Genomic DNA, 18351 nt, shown 5'->3' on the forward strand with positions numbered 1-18351 from the left:
ATGACTTTGAGAAGGATATCATTTTAAAGCGCATGATGTCATGTTGATTCCAAACTCTCAATTGTTAATTTTGGGTCACTGTGACTCCTTTTGACAGACCACATCACATTATGTACCACTCGTATGATCCAAGTTCTTACATTTTGTTTTCCTTTTCCCAGACATCATACAAACAGGAACCAAGGTGGTGCCGGCCTGTGCGGTGCGGCCCCTCCTGGACACCACAGGGGTGGCCAATACAGCAATGCCCCTCCCCCAAGCAACTATAACCAGGGCAACTATAACCGCCAACATCATAGAGATTCACATCAGTCTTTCCCACCCCAACGTGAGTCTTTTACTATAATGTCCTTTTATTTTTTGTCAGAAAAGTATATGCCTTTATTGGGAAATTACCCAGGGTCAGACTTGAACCAGGTCACCGTGGGCATTTGGACCCGTACATGGTACGGACGCTGTAACCAGTTGCACCACAGCAACTGATCTTCCTGATCTCTCAGGCATCACAGGATCTCTCATCTTGTGGGATGCTGTTGGATACAGTTTGAAGTGACAAAGTCTGAACATCAAAATAATCGATATGAACAGATTGTCTTTGACATGAAATCTGCAACAATGCCACATTTGAACTAATGTCTAATCTTTCTCACTCTGCTGTGCTTGCACTGCGGAAGGTCTCTACTCGCAAAACAAATCTTGTATAATGACTTAATTAGAGCAGTAATTCCAATTCATGGTAGTCATAGTCAAATGGTCTTATCAGCAGTTGCAAATTATGTCAATATGTCAGTTAGCTGCTAAATTAGGCTAAATGATGCATGTGGAAGGCAAATGTCCACATCACGTCCTTCTAAACTTAACTCAACAGTTTATTATTTAAGATTTCCTTAGCTAGCGTTACTTGGTCTACAGAGGAAAGTTTTTTCTGGTCTTTATGGAGTTATTTTCTTGCCTTCAACACTTCAATCGGTATGCTCAATATACAGCAATGGAAAAAATGAAGTGACCTGCACATTTTTCTGAGGTCATCCTACGGTTGCTGAGTGACATTCAAATTAGTTGACTTGTCACATTGAAGTTGCAAAATTTTGCAGTGCTCTCATTTTTTTCCAGAGCTTTAGGTATGCTTTGTGGAAAGATTTTTGGACATTCCTGGGTCAAAAAGCTTCATTTACCAATGGAAAACATGATAATCTGGGCAACTGAACTGTGAACTGTTTTGTTGAAACATCACAAAGAGGAAACCAGCTTTGAATAAAACTTCATTGACTGGTCAGCTCCAGAATTCCCAGCAAAAATATTGTACCAAAGTACCAACATTGAATACTTCTACTTCTACAGTTATTGTGTAACTATACCTTCAGCATGCTGTGCTCCCGCATGGAGAAATCCATTCCAACAAAGCGGCAATATTCACTGCGGTCTTGCACAGACACAGGTCTCAACAACCAGTTGCAACAATTAATTGATTATCAAAATAAGGTTTAATACTTTTGTAAACATTTACAGTAGTCAGTTTGGAATTAGAATTTTGATAAAAATGTTGCTTTTGTGCTTTGGTTCTATGGATGGGCATTCTGGCAGCTGGCAGCGTGTATGGCACAGTGAAGTAGGGTCTCTACAGATCCTTGGTACAACGTGCAGCGTGTTGACTCCCGCTAGCCAACTCTACACGACATGACGCAGGATACGACGACTGCAATGTTATATAGGTTTGATTATTGATTGGCCACTGTGGGAACTCTGGTACTTACAGCACAATGTATTTAACGCACATCCGAAAAGCTTTTTTTTTTTTTTCCCAGAATTTTTTTAAAATGGGTAAAATAGAACATGTGCTGATGGTCATACTTTTGGCTGATCTCTGCCCTTTAATCCTTAATGGATCCACCTGTCTCGTGTTGACCAGGTAACCCTTCCCCACAGGCGTAAGTGCCTAACAAAATAATCTTCTGCTGGATTACAAAAGTCAAGAAACGGAATCACGAGAATCTCCCAGCATGGATCAAATAGTTAGCTAAACAGGAGGTATCCCAACAAATAAACGCATGTCTTTTACATACATTATAGTTTTTGTCACTCCATCCACACATCGTCACACACTTTCTCACTCATTACTTTAACACCTTTTTTTTTTTTCTCGTAAAAGGCGCCGACACACACCTGAGCAGTCACTCATGGGACGACCTGGAATGCCCAGTAATTTTTGCATAGCATTGCCCATCTGGACGGGCAGATCCCCTTTTTCCGAAACGCTCCCTTCCTCCTCCTCCTCCGATCCCTCATCCCTCCATTCCCGGGTGTCCCGTGTGCCAGCTCCGCGTCGCCCTCAGCCCCCGGTGCCCTCCTGTGGCTGTGTTCCGCTCCCGGCCTGACTTTGATGTGCCAATTTGCAAGTTGATGAACGATCTCATGTGGCATCTGGTGGCCTATGGGGGAGTGCAGGGTTGGGCCAGCGCCGCTCTGGTGGTACTTGATGCAAATGAAGGAGGTTTTTTTTTTTTTTTTTGAGGGGGGGGGGGGGGCGAGGGACTGCAAGGGGGATGGTGGTGGGGAGGTTCTACTGAACGGCAGAGTAGGTCACTCTTCCTTGGCCTTTGCTGTTCATTTCAGATGGTAAACTCGCTAATTAACTTTTTTTTCTTTTTATCCCTCCTTTTTATGCTTCCTATTTGAAGGAAGTGATTTCTGATGAAGGCAATCAGACGAGGAGGCCCTTCGTACTCCCGGAGTCGTGCATCCACCTTTTTTTTTTATGTATTATTAGTTATCTCTTGAAGTTGGAGAATTTAATACAGCGGTGGTAGGGTCCTGGAAAGTGCTGTAATTACCCTGCGGTACTTTGGTATTGAAATTTGAGTTGGCTTTGTGAGGGCTGGCAGCTACTGCTGTGGTGGGTGAAATGACACTGTTGCTCTCTTTCCTCTGTCTCCTTTTTTCTCTCTCTCTGTCTCATGTCAGATAAGTGTGGTAATGACGGTTTGCATACATTTTGTCACGTTTCCGTGTGGAAAAATGTCTTGTGTAGAAACAAACTTGACAAGGCTTTTCAGGCTCATTAGTATTGTCTCTTGTTTTCCCACCCTTGAGATATTTACCCAAACTCATGGGTAATACTAATCATGGTTAACTGTGATGCAATTTCAATAAGGATTGAGAACATGACGTATTCCCAGTGGAAAACGCAGAGCATTTTGGGAATCCGCGGCACAAATTTAGGTAGTATTACTGACTTCAAGATGCCCCTTTACCTGCAGTGTTATAAACTGCAATAGAGTGGCATGAAGCTTATCTTTTATTGTTTTCCAGCGTGGAAAAATAATAGTACACGCCATGTTTCAGAGATGACAAAAAGGTGAGGAATGGCATGGATGGATAGCAGCAGTAAGTAGGCACAAGATTATGTTCTGTTTTTGACACCTATTTTTGCACGCCAGGTTTTCATTATTTTCATGCCAGACCATAGCCTCAAAACACTAGCCTGATGCCAGCCCATGTAAACTGGCCAAACACGCCCATATTTCTTTGCGTTTTAATGACGTTGCCGCCTAGTTGGTCACATGTCTTAGCGATCTCTAACACAATGCCCCATCCTAAACCGTTTGCTTTAGATATTTGTAGAATAGTGACCACACCTTAACACGTTGCCATGTGGCCATGTCTAGGTAAACCTGCTTTGGAACTTTGACTATTGACACCCCATCATTGTGTTTTGTCAGAGAGCTCCACTAGGTGGGCCTTAAAGGAGAATTCCGGTGTGAAATTGACCTTAACTGTACCGAAACATTTTGAGTACTTACACGTGTTGAAGAGGGACCTTCGCTCACTCCGCAAAATGTTTCGGTACAGTTCAGGTCAATTTCACACCGGAATTCTCCTTTAATATCGTCCCCTTAGAGTTGTAAGGTTCTATCTGGCATTTGTCTAAATTGAGTTATTGACATATTCTGTGACAAGTTCATAAGATGAGGTGTTTCTTGAAGTCGTATGCAATTTTGGACATTATATGTAAAGAGTTGTGTTCCACTTATCAGTATAACTCTATGGAATTCTAAAACGTTGAAGCTGAATATCTCAGAACTACTCAGAATGCAGCCAGAAGACAATAATTCTAAGAGGTTGTTATGCTAATGTCTATGGTGACTGGGTTGTTTGTCACTGTAATATCAGTTCTGTTAGTTTGCACGTCACCTCGGTCCTTCCCTACCCATTTCATGACTAAGCTGGAGGTTATCAACTCGGGAGTGCCGGGTCGAGCCTCGTGGGTGTTCTCCATTAAGAGAGAGGGAGAGAGAGATGTCCTTTGATGCGCTGGCCTCTGGCACGGTCCTCCAGAGTGTGTATGCATGTATGTGTGTGTGATGGGACTGTCTGCTGTGCGCTGGAGAGGGGATGTAACCAAAGTTAACTTCCCCCTTTTCTTCCAGGCCCTGCCCCCTGCGGGGCCGTGTCAACACATGGCCCCGCTCTCCCATCGGGGTCTTTTGTTGGGCTTAATCAGACCAGCTGGTGGTGAAGGAGCTGCCTAAAACAGGCAGTGGGGCGTTCTCAGGGCTGCCGGTGTTCCTCAGTGGAACTTTTTTAAGTTGGGTGTTGCAACTCAACGGCTGTGGTCCATGGTAGAAACGTGGTCCTCGGATGTGTCTAGGAGACCACACCTTTCGGATCATTCAAGCTATAGACGTTAATTTTTGAAAAAGTTGCACAACAGTTTTGGATTCCCTTTTGGAAATGATTGTCTATAGTAATGGTGATGTCGGCTGACTGTATGCGTGTGCTGTAATAGTAGGTTGAGGACAAGAGCTTTTATTGTGAACTCTCCCCCTGGTAATCAGATGACCAAACAGTCTGCTTTATTATCCCTAGCCTAATGACGTTAACGTCGGCACCAGCATCCGCAAAGGTGTTTGGGATTTAAGATCGGATCAGACCACTTTCACTGTCTGCTCTTTCTCTTGTGTATCGCTTGCTTATTCCATCCAGACGGCCTCCACAGTGAAAAGGGTGGATGACAAGTCTGTGCCTCTGTGGCCCCATTATCTGCTTCCGTTGTAATCCCAGTGTTAAGTTAATGATGAGACAGTTTGCCATGGCGGTGTCTTTTTTTGTTGTCGTGGTTGTAATCCTGTTTGGTCTTTGTATCATCTAGGTATTGCCTGGCTGCTGTACTGTCAGATGTTTGTCAACTACAGTCTGGGGGTTTATTAAAGGGAGTGAATGTGTGGCTTTGTAATGGCTTCTTTAGAGTGTGTTTGTGTGTGTGTGCGCGCACACACAGCTGAAGAGAGATGAGGTCTGTCGAATACGGTAGGATGATAATTGGAGTGAAAGTGGGTGGTCTGCTTGTTTTTTGGCCTCCTGGTCATTAGGACGATGTCTCCACAAACCGCGGTTGTTGATTGAGGAGATTATTATACGCCAGATTAGCGCGTCTTTAGCTGTGCTTAATGAATGTGATTCTGTGCCGCTATTGCAGCAGGATGGCCTCAAAGACAATTGCACCCCACTGGAAATGGAAGCCATTTTTAACTTTCATCTGATGCATTATGTTATACATTGATGCAATCAGACATTTTTTTCCCTCGCTTAATTTCACCCTGTTATTTGGAGAATGATTGCTGTCAGCGACGAGAATCAGTTACATTGTCAGGTTAACTACCCCGCATTGCTATTGGTTCACAAAGCTTTTTATACGCCAGCCTCTGTCATGGTTTGTGAATATTTTTTTTTTGTCCTCCATTAATTCTGAAGTTTTTTTTTTTTTTTTTTTTTTCCCGGTCCTCACCTCCACCACAGCCCCCCCCCCCCCCCCCCCCCTCCTCCAGCCACTCATCCAACCTGCCCCTATAAACAAACCAAGCCTGTGTCTCGCAGCTGGTCATCACCTTGGCAACAGCAGATTGGGAAGAAGCCGCGTTGGCTACTTTTTTTTTTTTTTTTTTTCCCTAAGTGTGGCTTTCTGAAGGGCTCACCGCGATGAAACCAGGGCACTTGAGCCCGTCACAATGCCGCCAGTTGAATGCTTATTTCATTTCCAGCGCAGCACATGCAAATGTAGCAGTACTTTCTCCTTTTGGGCTTCGGCCCTTTTCTCCTCATTTGTTTAAGTCCACATAAATCATCTTGTGGTTTGACGCACTGATGCTATAAGACATGCTATAAGAAAATTTAGCTACAGCCATAATACTCGAAATGGTCCAGCTACTAAATGCCTCAAGGGGGTTAAATAATGTCCGGCCTGAAAACGGCATTGCCCATGTTCTCAAAGGCCAACTTTTTTTTGCTCTCTGTACAGCATCTCATCCATTGGTATGGTCTACATTGTTAACCAGACGGTCAGATCATTCATAAAATTTGGAAAAAAAAACATTTGTAGAGAGCCGCTGTAAGGTTTGTCAACGGCCTACCCAGTATCTCAAGAGCTTTCATCATTTATTATTCTAGGGGTCCTTTTCCCAATAATAGGTCTCTGTATAACATGTTTGATTTGTAAACACACTTTGAAAGGCTCTAAAACAAATTTGTATTTTATGTGTTTACTTGGTACTCTGATCGTGTGTGTGTGTGTGTGTGTGTGTGCGCACGTGCACATTTGTTAAACTAAAACCGTTTTCTGTTCAACACATAAGGAAATGTCATTTTTGCTCTGACCTCTACCTGAGCTGTTTCGTTTCGTTGCCCCTGTCAAAGCAGGATGAAAAAAAAAAAATCCCTTTGTCCTCCTCAGATTCCAGGCAACATGGGTTCCCACAGCCTCCTCCCCCATCCAACCCACCACTTTTCCCAAGGTAAGCCTCAGCCTTTGTTCCCCTTTTACTCTCTCACTCTTTTTCAGATGACCCCGCTTCACTTCCGGGTTGATCCTTGAAGAGTCCATTGTGGGTCGCACACACATGCACATTCTAGCATGTACTTTTGTACGAATTCCTCTAAAAAATCTTTTTTTTCTAAAAATGGAAGCTAAAGCACTTTACTTCGATGACAAAGCCCTTAGGAGCACAATTGGCTGCTTTATGAAATAGTCAGTCACTATTGGGTTAAACGTATCTTAAATGTGAAGACTGTAATCTGAGTCTGATGTTGCATGTACTTAAACTCCAGCGAAGGAGAGTACCTATTTCTTGTCGGATTAGTTCTAAGATACAACATTTCAGATCCTCATTTGTGACTGGCATTAGCTTGGCCTGGATGCAGGTGTCTGATTTAAGTAGGGGGGGACATGGTCTTGGTGCTGGGAGTACTTCTGGAACGATTCATTGACCTATCTAAATTTTTCGCCAGTCAGTGGAAAACCTACACATTGTGGCATTGGTTAATTTGTATTTATACATGTATTCATTTCAATATGTAGAAGGGCTGTAATGATGCACCAAACTCCAGATTTGTTTTGTATCACGATTTTTGATCCACGTTCGATACATACGTCAATATATATTTTTGTGTCTGATTTTTAGGGGGGGAAATTTTACTCCTTTTTTTAATTTATTTGGAACACTTCAAGATTAGAATATTTGAAAACCTGTATAAACTGAATTGATTTGAACACTGCATATACATTCACATGTACATTGTCGCCTATATACTAATATTAATATATTATATGAATCTTATTGATATCATATAATATTGTATATCAACTACTGATATGGAATGAGAAAATACTTAATTCCTGATATTCATGACTGCACACATTATGCAGATTATAGCCTAGGCACTACTTCTGTTACAGCTCTACCTCTTTCTGTCTCCTGCTTCTTCGAGCTGTCAGCAGCTCTGGTTGATGCCTGTAAAATATTATAGCCTAGTTGGCTAACTTATCATAGCCTACTGGTTGGACTGTTCAGTTTTCCCACATGTGAGTTTTAGGTAATACTTTTTCCTCCATGGGACGGGCCCTTTTGAGTCTTGGAAAGTATTGGCAATGAGATCATTATTTTTAAACGAGTTTGTGCAGCGTGCTAATGATGCTAACCACATTTAATAGTAATTTAGCTAGTCGCCTTCTAAGTGCCCTTGCTTTCACCATTGTGAATGTTTTATTTGGATTCAATGTGCATGTGTTGCGATTCTGCCCTCTCACACCGGTTCGTGGATATGGTTTATGGTTTGTCGTTCGTGAGTGGTTCGTGGATATGAGTGTTTTGATTTTGTTTTCGATACACGTCATTACAGCCCTAATGTGCAGGGATGCAATATTATTTACATCACACATTCATGTAGGTTTTGAGTTGGCCTAGAGTGTCTCTGATGATTCTTAGGAGCTGCCTTGAGAAAGCTAAGAAGCACGCTCTCTCTGCCAGGTGTCTTGGAGTCGCTCTTAGGGCACCATGGGGGGCGGTTGGTTGCTTGCCCATCTCAATTCCGAACGAGTTATCAGGGGAAGGCTAAACAAATTTACCCTCAAGAGCCTCACAGGACTTAATGAGGCAGCACTAACGCAGTTCCAGCGCCCTATCGCCGCTGAGCCTTGGTCAGCGGCTTCCTCACAGACCGGCCATTCATGGTGGCTCCAGACCCCTCTTGAGGAACTAATCAGCTTCTTTTGGCTTGGGCTTCTCAGGCCGACCTGTCCCATTGTGGTCTGCCGTCACCTTAGGTCAGTAGTTATTAGTGGCGACTGAAACACAGTTTTTCTTTAACTACTTTACGAGCCCCCCCTACCCCCCCTACCCCCCTTGCCTCGCTTTCTCTCTTCCCCCGCCCTGAATGAAATGCATAAGGAACTTGGAAGAGGGATTATGGATTCCAGACCGCTGTTAAAGGAAGCGAAGTGGGGAAATGTGACAGGATTCAGTAATGAGGGATGGATGGATGGATAGATGGATGGGACGGGTGTGTAGATGAATGAAGGAATGGTGCGGTGGGGTTTGGTAGAAGATTAGTTGCGGAAGAGCCTGGTTGTTTTGGGTTGTGTGTGTGTGTGTTTGCCCCTCTAATGCGGGCATTCGTTAGAAATCGAGTAAGAGTAGTGTGTGTGGTGAGGGATGAGCTGTGGATAAGGGAAGATGAGCTTTTGGTTTGGTTGGCACAACACCGATTCAGCGGTTTCAAATCTTCATTTGTAGAGTTTTAGCCTGCTCTGTTCTGCCTGTTCTGCCCAAATGTGTCTTTGTTTGGAGGACCAGATAGATTTACTCAGGTGTTTAAAAAAAGAGAAATATGTAACAGTTGCTGAATACAGTCTACAGGTCTGTACCAATTAGCAGAGATGTTGCCAGGTCACCACTGCCTATTGAAAGATGCCTCAGTAAGGACACACACACACACACACACACACACACCACCTGACACACAAGGAAAAGAATGGAGGAGGGGAATCATGAAGAGGCCTCCAGTTTTAGCCTGTTCTCTTGTAGCTGTGCAGATTTTTCATTGTTGCTCTAAAAACCCAACTAACGGTTTCTATGTAGCGACTTGAGGTGATTTTTGTTGTTGTTGTTGTTTTTTGTTGTTGTTGTCATTTATCCCCCTTTATTTATTTTCAATTTGCTGAAGACTGCTATTTTTTTAATGAAGGCTTCCTTTTTACTGCGCAACCTTTACTTGATCGTCTCTCGTGTGTGTGTGTGTGTGTGTGTGTGTGTGTGTGCAGGCCGCCGTACGGAGGAGGCCAGGGCTGGGACCGGGCGATGCAGTCGCAGGGCGCCGCCTTCCAGCACAACACGCAGCGAGGCCACCACGGAGGCCACGGGGGGTACCAACAGCACGACAACCGCCGAGACAACCGGCAGGATGACCAGCGCGATGACCGCAGGCAGCAGCAGGTCAGTGCTTCTTTTTCACTGTCTTCACAGCCTTTTTATTGTTTAAAGTGCACATTTCAGATAAATTAAATGTGTCTGAATGTAAAGATGTTAGGAAGGGCAAGAGATGGACTTTTCAGCTTCATGTTTGTCTAGTGATGTACTCATTATCCATGGAGTAAAAATACAGTATCTAGTGGTGATGAAGTACATGCATGTACTGTACACCATACACTGCTGTGTTGATGAAAGTTCATCATGCACACATCTCTCAACAACTGAAGTCTTGACAGCAAATTCAGCAAATTTAAACTTTATTGACTAGTTCAAATGGAGTACTATTCCAACTTACTTACTTACTTTACAAGGTGTAATTTGTCAAGAAAACCGTCGGTCCTGGTCTTGTCCCTTTCACCATTATTCGTATATTTTATTGCATTTCAAGTTTTGATTACTGATATTTCGCCACTTTTTTTTCTTTCTTTCTTTCTTTGTAGGGCTACAACCAGGGACGGAACTATGCCCTGCCACCACCTACAAGAAGATACCAATGGAGTTGAATCTTCTAGGTGTTTGTCTTTTGACCAGCTAAAGGCTTATTTTTTCATTTTGACGTTTCTCAAGTGTTATTTTTTTCCTTCGAGTAACTTTATCTTTGGGGGGGTCTATTAATTTGTAAAAAAAAAAAGCAAAATGTATATTTCTCTTTGTTTTACTCCTGTTCTTACCTGTTTTTAAGAATAATGCCTGTAAAACATGAAATACAAGTGAGTCAAAAGACACTGTTTTTTGTAAGTGATCTTTATTTTGACTAATAGATTGAATGTTAACGTTTCTGTAGATGGCGGTCTATAAAATGTTAATTTATATGATGAGCCTTTCTCTGCTTTAGCCATTAGAAATCCAGGGTAGTTGACTGCTTATTAATTTTATTAGAAAGGACATGTCCGAAATGGTGACATTTAAAGAATTTGGCTCAGTTCATGAATTCAATTCCATTAATCAGCAATTACACATGTAGATGGGCGATTTGAAAGACTACAGTGAAATTGGTGTGAATCTAATTACGGAGATGTAGCTCCTATAGCGATTTCTGTCCTTTTAGTTTAATAATAATAAAATAAATTAGAGAGGGGCTTAATTAACATTGTCTTTTGTAGGTATCCATGCCCAACTTTACTGAGTTATGTAGGTCTGTATCAATGTACACAGGTGTTTTAATATTTGTAGACTATTAAATGCACGTCGTGATTATATTCGGAAATGCAGAGCATTTTGACTCGTGTGTAGTGTTGAAGTCTTTCTTTTTTGGACAATTGATTGATAACGGGCGATGTACCGGCCAATTTGAGGGTTTTTTCTCCCGTTGTGAATTTGAAAGTGGGTTATTATTAAAGTTGGAATATTAATTACAAAGCCCACGATCAACAGCAGCAAACCTGTATTGAATTTTTAAAATATATGTATTTAAAGGGAAAGGGCGGCATTCTGTCAAGTCTTAGCCTAGGCTACTATTATTTTTTCGTCTCGATGTCGTTCAAGAATTCATAGCCTTTTTGTGAGCATTTTATTTTATCACAATTAGGCTACTAGATGAATGATGCTGTTTGCTAAATACGTCGGCGAACAGGACAATGTCCTTATACTCAAATATAATTAAAAAGTTTCAAGCGTTATTTTCTGTTATCTAGATTTTTGTGAAGCAGAAATATACATGATGGCCTGCCGTTTTTGAGAGTATGCTACTGTTTTCAACGGATGGGCTACACATTCACCAATGTCCGTTTATGAAAGAACCTGAAACAAAATGGGTCATTATGAAAACTTAAACAAATGGAATAACAGGAGTTTTTCGTCACATTATTTATTATCATATTTAAATGAGTTTTCCCAATATATATGTATTTCAGCAGCCATAGCGTTATGATTAACTTACAAAATATTTGAAGTAAAACACAATGTACATTTGTAAGGGCAATACGTAAATTCTGACCGTCGTGTCAGATATGTACAACCCCAAGCCCCTAAAAAGTATTCAGTCTTATCAGGTAGAATAATTAGTTGAAAATCGGCTTTGTTGTACGTTTTTAATTAACAAAATGTTCTTTTTTCTCCCAGTCCCATATATTAGAAAACAATTATTTTAACACTTTCTCTCGTGTTTTGCGCAATGTGTCAAAATATATTGAAATGAGACGGGTCTCTTGTACACTGGCAAACTGTCCTTTCAGATGTTAAAAAATGTAGACTTTGTCAAGTCGCTGTCTTGGGTCCAGAAAAACAGAGTTCCTTGTTAATACCCAAACATCCTTTTCGGTTGTTGCAGGGGAAATTACAAAAACAAGGATTATTGCAGTTGCCCACGCAGTCTACCAAGTTCTGCCATAGAGCAGGTTGGAGTTGACCATGTTACTGGTGTATTCGATCAGAGCAGCATCTGTCTGCGACATGTTGCCCATCTGACCATGTAGAATCGGAGGGCTCGGTGACATGTCGTCCAGGTCTTCGGGGGAGCCCAAGGGGTTGACTACCTGGCTCTGATGCTGGAGGATTGTATTGCCTGCCGCAATCACATCACTAGAAACGCTTTGTTGTTGCACCTGCTGGTGCCCTGATGTTGGCGTGTTGGAGCCGTTCTGGCACGGCTTGCCGTCCTTCACCAGAACGGGAACGGCCACCCGTCTCGGCGACTGCGTCTGTGGGCACAAATTGCCCTCCTGCTGGAGCTGTTGTGTGGCTTTGTCCTTGGCTTGGCGTTTCATTTTGTACCTGTGGTTCTGAAACCAAATCTTAACCTGCGTCGGTGTGAGGTGGATCATACTGGCCAGGTGCTCTCTCTCGGGAGCCGAGAGATACTTCTGCTGTTTAAAGCGCCTTTCCAGCTCGTACACCTGAGCTTGGGAGAACAAGACTCGACGCTTCCGTCGTGGAGCAGAGTGTAAAGTCACCATCGATTTTGTGCCATCCATCCCGGTCAGCGTCCCCATTCCAGCCATGTTCATGCCAGTCGAGGTCCCCATGAATCTAGAAACTGAATACAGTTGAATTCACAATTAGAAACATTTCACAAGTATTTAAATACGAAAAATAATATTGTAGGATAAATAACGCAACGCAATCAAATTTCAGCATCTTGCAAGAGCATCACCTTGAACTTTTTTACATTTCGTAGTTATTGCAAAGTGTAGGTTAAATGTTGAACTGTCAAAATATTTTTAGAATTTGTAACAATGTGTAAAAATGAATACAAAATCGAACCAATAAAAGAATAGGTGACACTTACTGGTTGGGTAGCGGGTTTCGGTATTTGCGCCATACCAAGCCGTTGCCGTGGCTCCGTTCCTCATGGTGTCTTGGTAAGATGGAAGATCGCCCATATTGCCAATGCTCCCGTTACAGTATCCTCCCATGGCCGTGTGGGTGAACTGGGACACCCCGTGAGGCATGTGGTAGGTAGTCGCAACCGCGGTGTTGTGCGCCATGGCGTGCTGCTGCATGCTCGACTGAGATACCTGCGGCTGTCGGTACGCGCCAAGCGGAGACGCAAGGTTCCCTGTTCCATCCATGCCACCAAACTTTTTGTATGTCTCCTCGATCGGGCTCAAAATGTCTGTCACTGAGAAAGGAGTTGAGTGCTTAGGGCTCAAGGACATGATTCTGCCCGCAGGTAAAATTTCCGAGACTGCCACAAGCTGTGGTGTGGTGCAGGATGCGCCTCTCCACTGCTGAATATGTGAGTTCTCCTACTCTGCCTGAGACCCAATTGATCGCCTTGGAGGAGGCAAGCAGTGTACGCTCTTATCTTGGGGTTTATTCTAGCCAGGCGCCAGGTTTACGACAAACACAAGGGGCGGAGCAATGTCCTAAACGAGCCAACAATGGCCATTGACATTTTAGCGGGGTAATTGAAGAAAATGCTACTTTTGGTAAAAAAAAAAAAAAAAAAGATAAGCAAAGATGCCATCAGAATATTTGTGAGGGAGTTAAACAAAACTGCAATTTCGCGAATGCACAACGATAGTCGTCGAACATTTGAAGCACTATATAGCCTGCCATCTTCTTGCAGTTTGGCTTTAATATTAAATTACTTGACCATCAGCCTATTATGTTGGGTAATACTGGTAGACTGTCTCTGCTGCCTTTTTGTCTCGTTTTAAGTATATACTGTATACTGTGCGAGATTCAACCAGTTTCAAGCTCATTTGTAGATTAATCAAGAACACCATTGTTTACAACCTTTGCTATAAGTTTTAATGTGTTGATTTATGCAAAACAAGCAAGATGCATGAAGTTGAACGTGCATACTCGGTATTGTTTCTAGCCATGTCCAATAATTCATAACATCTTGCGTGTGTTTATATGTTACTCTAGGAGTTGATTATGGAGATTATTGCACAATACACTTAAATCTGCCTGCTAGATTGATAACATGCAGACCTTTTGGTGTTTTAATGTCATATCGGCTTGTATTGTCATAGTCGCAAAGGGAAGTTGTTAATTGTTCTTCAAATTGACAGTTATTTAGCAGGCTGCTGGGTTGGACAAAATGGGTATTGTTGAAATTATATATTTTGGGAAATCTGGTCTAGATTTGTCCAGTGTATGCAACTCATTTTCCCAAGGCCGCATCCGTCACCACAATTAATCAAAATATATTTCCACGCGTATTTCATTTAGTCGCGCATTCGAGGCAATCAAGTGTGGTGTAAACGCCTTTAAGAAAATATTACTGTCCAACGAGTATTGATGGATTTGGTAGGCCTGATGCTTTTATTATTTGTATGTACATGGTAGCTGGCCTCAGAAAATAAATATTTGATATTCACAAAATATGCGTTATGATGCATTTGAAGATAAAACGTTAAATTAATTGTGCGCACTCTCTTTTTGCTAATTTTCGTCAAGAATTGTAATTGGGCATTTGTTTTCTGCAACAGGCTTTATCGGAAATTACTGACGGTTTTAAGGGGACATAGCTCTGTATGCAAATACAAAGCCTCTCAACCTCGCAGACCAGTGAGTCAGAGGGCATGGCAGAGGGCCACAAAACGCAACTTCAGCTCACCAGTCCCGCCAGTGCGCTGTAGATGGGCCACCAATGCGACCTTATGGAAGGCCTTGAAAGCATCTCTCATTATCTCTCGGTTTCAATGAGCATGTTGTGGAAATTGCGTTCCAGCAAAAGGAAACTACGTTCCATCTCTATAAGATCCTCTGGAGCATTTTTAAAAAGTTTTAAACTGAAGATCAGAAAGATCTTCTCAGTTCACCGGGACTCTGGGTATAGCTTTGCATTAACAGGTAAATACATTTGTTTTTGTATTGTCCACTAATTACAATTTCCATAATGTAATATTAACAGATGAAACATTGTCTAATACCTCAAGTTACTATTATAATTATATTAATAGGAATTGCCATTGTATCATAGTGTATTGTGGTTCCAACGTGTTTTTTGTTTGTTTGTTTTTACTTTTCTTCAAAGATCTGAATTATGTTTTGCTCAAATATGTATGAGCAGAGTTCTCAAATGCGCAAAAGTTAGTATGCTTTCATATAAGTCTATATTTATCTCTGACCAATGTCTGTCAGGCATAACGTGGTGCCATCAAATGTAGCCTAATCTATTGTCTTGCCAAATTTCAAGAAATCTGTAGATCAGAAGTGTATAGTAAATACAATATTAAATTATTAGTATATTCCCGTAAATTACTGTGATTTTAACAGTGTTAGTGGAAACTTTGGGAGAACTTCTATACCATTAAAGTCTGTAGATAAATACGTTTTTAAGGTGCCGGTGGATCAATGGACTACTTGATTCACTCTAGACATCAGTATATTGAGAGGAGGCTTTGGAGAGGTCAGTGAAGAATTTGCGCTCTTGGAGAGAGAGGGCCGGGGTCCTGATCCAGCCCCTCCACGGGACCATGGATGTAAGTGAAGCAAATGAGGTACCATGCAGTCGTTGCTCGTCTACAAAACCTCTAAAGCGCATCTTCAAAGGCTGACCTTCAGACTCGAATATGTTAATAAAGGCCAAACCCAAGTGGACTCTGAGTCGAGGGATCCAAACGGGAACATTGCACAGCCGTAGCCGCATCAGTTTATGTTTTCTCTAAACTTTCTTCTGGGAGTTATTACATGCTAATCGGCAGAAAGTAGTGCGCAGTAAGAAACCAGACTGTGGTACACCTGCACCGATGACGATGACAAAGTCCGACACTCTAATCCAACTAATGTGGAACATGCAATAGGTTATCCGAGTATTAAATTAAGCGAACAAATACCGATTGATCTCATTGAAACCTCTATTAGATTATTTGAACTTAAAATATAGCTATACATGGCTTTCAATTTACAGACAGGCGAACTTCATAAAGGCCTTCTGAACTGATGACTCTTAAGAAGCCACAAGAACATTTCCTGTCAGTTACAAGGGGCATTCGATTTGGTGACTTTTTTTTACGCAGATTGAAATAGCATACATAGCAAACCGCTACCGATGCTGATTATTTCTTTCTGGACGAATTGCTTAGGGAGAAATTAGTACCAATGTAGAGCAAATCCATGTCGCTCGTCATATTTTACTAAATGTTACCTTATTGTGTACTTCAACCGCTTCAGGTTCGATATAGCCTATTCACAACAGCTCTTAAAATGGTCCGTCTTCTTTTTAATGTGAAATGCACTTGAGATGGCAGTGGCCAGGTGTAGGCTCCTGCGGTACAGTGGGGCTACTTGAGAGCGCTATGTCTTCCGGCGGAAAGGTGAAAGGTTCGTCTCAGCGCAGCCCGTAAATGACAAGCCTCTTGAGGTCTCCTTTCTTCTGTGGCCGTCTCATTCTCCCACAATTAATGTTTCTTGAGGATGGAAATGATGCTAATAGCGGGAAAACAGTGCAGTGAGGGTTCGTGGAGATTTTTAATTAGATGGTTTGGCCTCGCCGACTTTAAAAACAAAACTTTTTCAAATTATTTGGATTTAATTCAATATTTTCTGTGCATCTATAGGCTATATTAGATGTAAAACCTGTCACCTCAGGCCGAAAATGTTTTATTGGTGCCAGAGTGCTTTTTGGAGAGGTTGGGTTCTTTTCTCTTGACGCGTGTTTATACTCGCCGTATATACCTGAGGTTCCAGTTCCAGTTCCAGACTAATTTAGTCCCGAAACGGAGGAGAATAGTTGCCACATGTTTTCGTGTGCATTTAGCTGTTTTCCCGGACACTTGCTTGTCCGCGCGCGCGCGCGCGCGCACACACACACACACACACACACACACACAAACACACACGTCTCATACAAACAATCACACTGTTTGTCCACGGATCGAGCTTATCTGTTTCTGATTAACCTTGAGTGGTAGTAGATGTGAAGTCTAGAATACCGATGTGAAGTCTAGAATACATAGATGTGCTAGAAATGTTCAGAGAGTTGCACATTGTTTGCCTCTCTTCAAGGAAACGGAACAATTTCAGACATGATATGCACAGTTAACTTCCCATTATTCTTTAAGGGGCTAATAAAAATACTACGATTAGAATCCACGCCATGATAGTCCAAATTCTTTAGGCTATGTTGATTGGTACTGAATAAGCCTGTTATATATGGAAAATAGCCGTATCCCTTTTGATGAAGACAATGTTGTAACCTGTAGGCCTACAGCAAGTTTAGTTTGATGTGCTGCAAATTTGTTGGGACATCCCTATTATGAATTAAAGACATACAGTGATATTTGTTAGGCCCTATATTTTTTTAAAAAAACAATCAGCTGTAACATAAAACCATTATATTTCATTCTTAATATGTTCACCGTTAATCTGAAATGCCCCTCGGACTTTGCTTATATCTTTGTTTTACTTTTTTATAATGGACTTATGCGCAAGAGAACAATAATTCATGTAGTCGTGTCGCTTTGTTGACCCTCTCTTACCTTTTGTTCCACAGGTAGGCTGCGTTCTCGTGAAAGCGTGGGCCAGTTCATCAGGCTTTGCGTGGTTTACGTTTTGTCACTAAACACAAGTGGTAGCCTAGTAATTCCCTGCGCTGACTAATCTCGAATAAGAGGCACGTTCATTTGAAAATACTTTCTAAACTGTTGTCACCTATACACAACTAAATTTTGAGTTTTCAGTATTCTTGGTATAGTGGTATAGTTGGACAGGTCTTTTACTTTTAACGTCCAATTTAACTATTAATTCACTATCTTGAAATGCCAGCAAATGTCCTCTTCAAAAGACAACAAACGTAAATGATGCATCTAAAACATATGCTATTGTAGGCTACTTTCAATTTATCCTCAATGTGGAAGAGAAAGTTGGGACTCTCTAATGTAGCCTTTTACAAAGAAGCCAGACATTTTGTTATGATTATATGGTGCAATTTTCACTTTACACCCTCCAATTACGTAAGTAGGCTAATAGGCTACTCTAAAGTTGAATGTCAACAGATAAGCATGATGTAAGAAAGAGTATAGGGATATGCTATTTTGCATTAGGAAATACACTTATGAAACACACGTAATAGCAGCATTTGTAATGAACATTATGATGCGTTAGATATTTACATGTTTCTTGCTCTGTTTTATTTTTGTTATTATTATCCAATTCA

At 41.7% G+C, this 18351-nt stretch overlaps 2 protein-coding genes across 2 annotated transcripts in view; one reads left to right on the forward strand and one right to left on the reverse strand.

Moving 5' to 3' along the window:
* Positions 1–10525, forward strand: part of xrn2 (5'-3' exoribonuclease 2) — a 33991-nt gene extending 23466 nt beyond the window's left edge. The window contains exons 28-31 of the mRNA XM_062550534.1: positions 162–328; positions 6728–6788; positions 9593–9764; positions 10241–10525. Of these exons, the coding sequence (XP_062406518.1) occupies positions 162–328; positions 6728–6788; positions 9593–9764; positions 10241–10303 (463 nt within the window). The 3' untranslated portion in view covers positions 10304–10525. The remainder of the gene's footprint in view (positions 1–161; positions 329–6727; positions 6789–9592; positions 9765–10240) is intronic.
* A 1499-nt stretch (positions 10526–12024) lies between these two features.
* Positions 12025–13459, reverse strand: nkx2.4b (NK2 homeobox 4b). Its single transcript, XM_062551033.1, has 2 exons — positions 13027–13459; positions 12025–12774 (listed from the first exon to the last, which is right to left on the reverse strand). The coding sequence occupies exons 1-2, from the start codon at positions 13394–13396 to the stop codon at positions 12113–12115; spliced, it is 1032 nt and encodes a 343-aa protein (XP_062407017.1). The 5' UTR covers positions 13397–13459; the 3' UTR covers positions 12025–12112.
* Between the last annotated feature and the right edge of the window lie 4892 nt (positions 13460–18351).

The sequence above is a fragment of the Sardina pilchardus genome, chromosome 12 (assembly GCF_963854185.1).
Source record: "Sardina pilchardus chromosome 12, fSarPil1.1, whole genome shotgun sequence".
Classification (NCBI taxonomy): Eukaryota; Metazoa; Chordata; class Actinopteri; order Clupeiformes; family Clupeidae; genus Sardina; species Sardina pilchardus.

Bases quoted from the DNA above. Each gene is read 5' to 3' on its own strand.
- nkx2.4b (XM_062551033.1), bottom strand. From the start codon at position 13,396: ATGTCCTTGAGCCCTAAGCACTCAACTCCTTTCTCAGTGACAGACATT. The intron at 12,775-13,026 runs GTAAGTGTCACC...AACTGTATTCAG, and splicing joins CGAAACCCGCTACCCAACCA to TTTCTAGATTCATGGGGACC.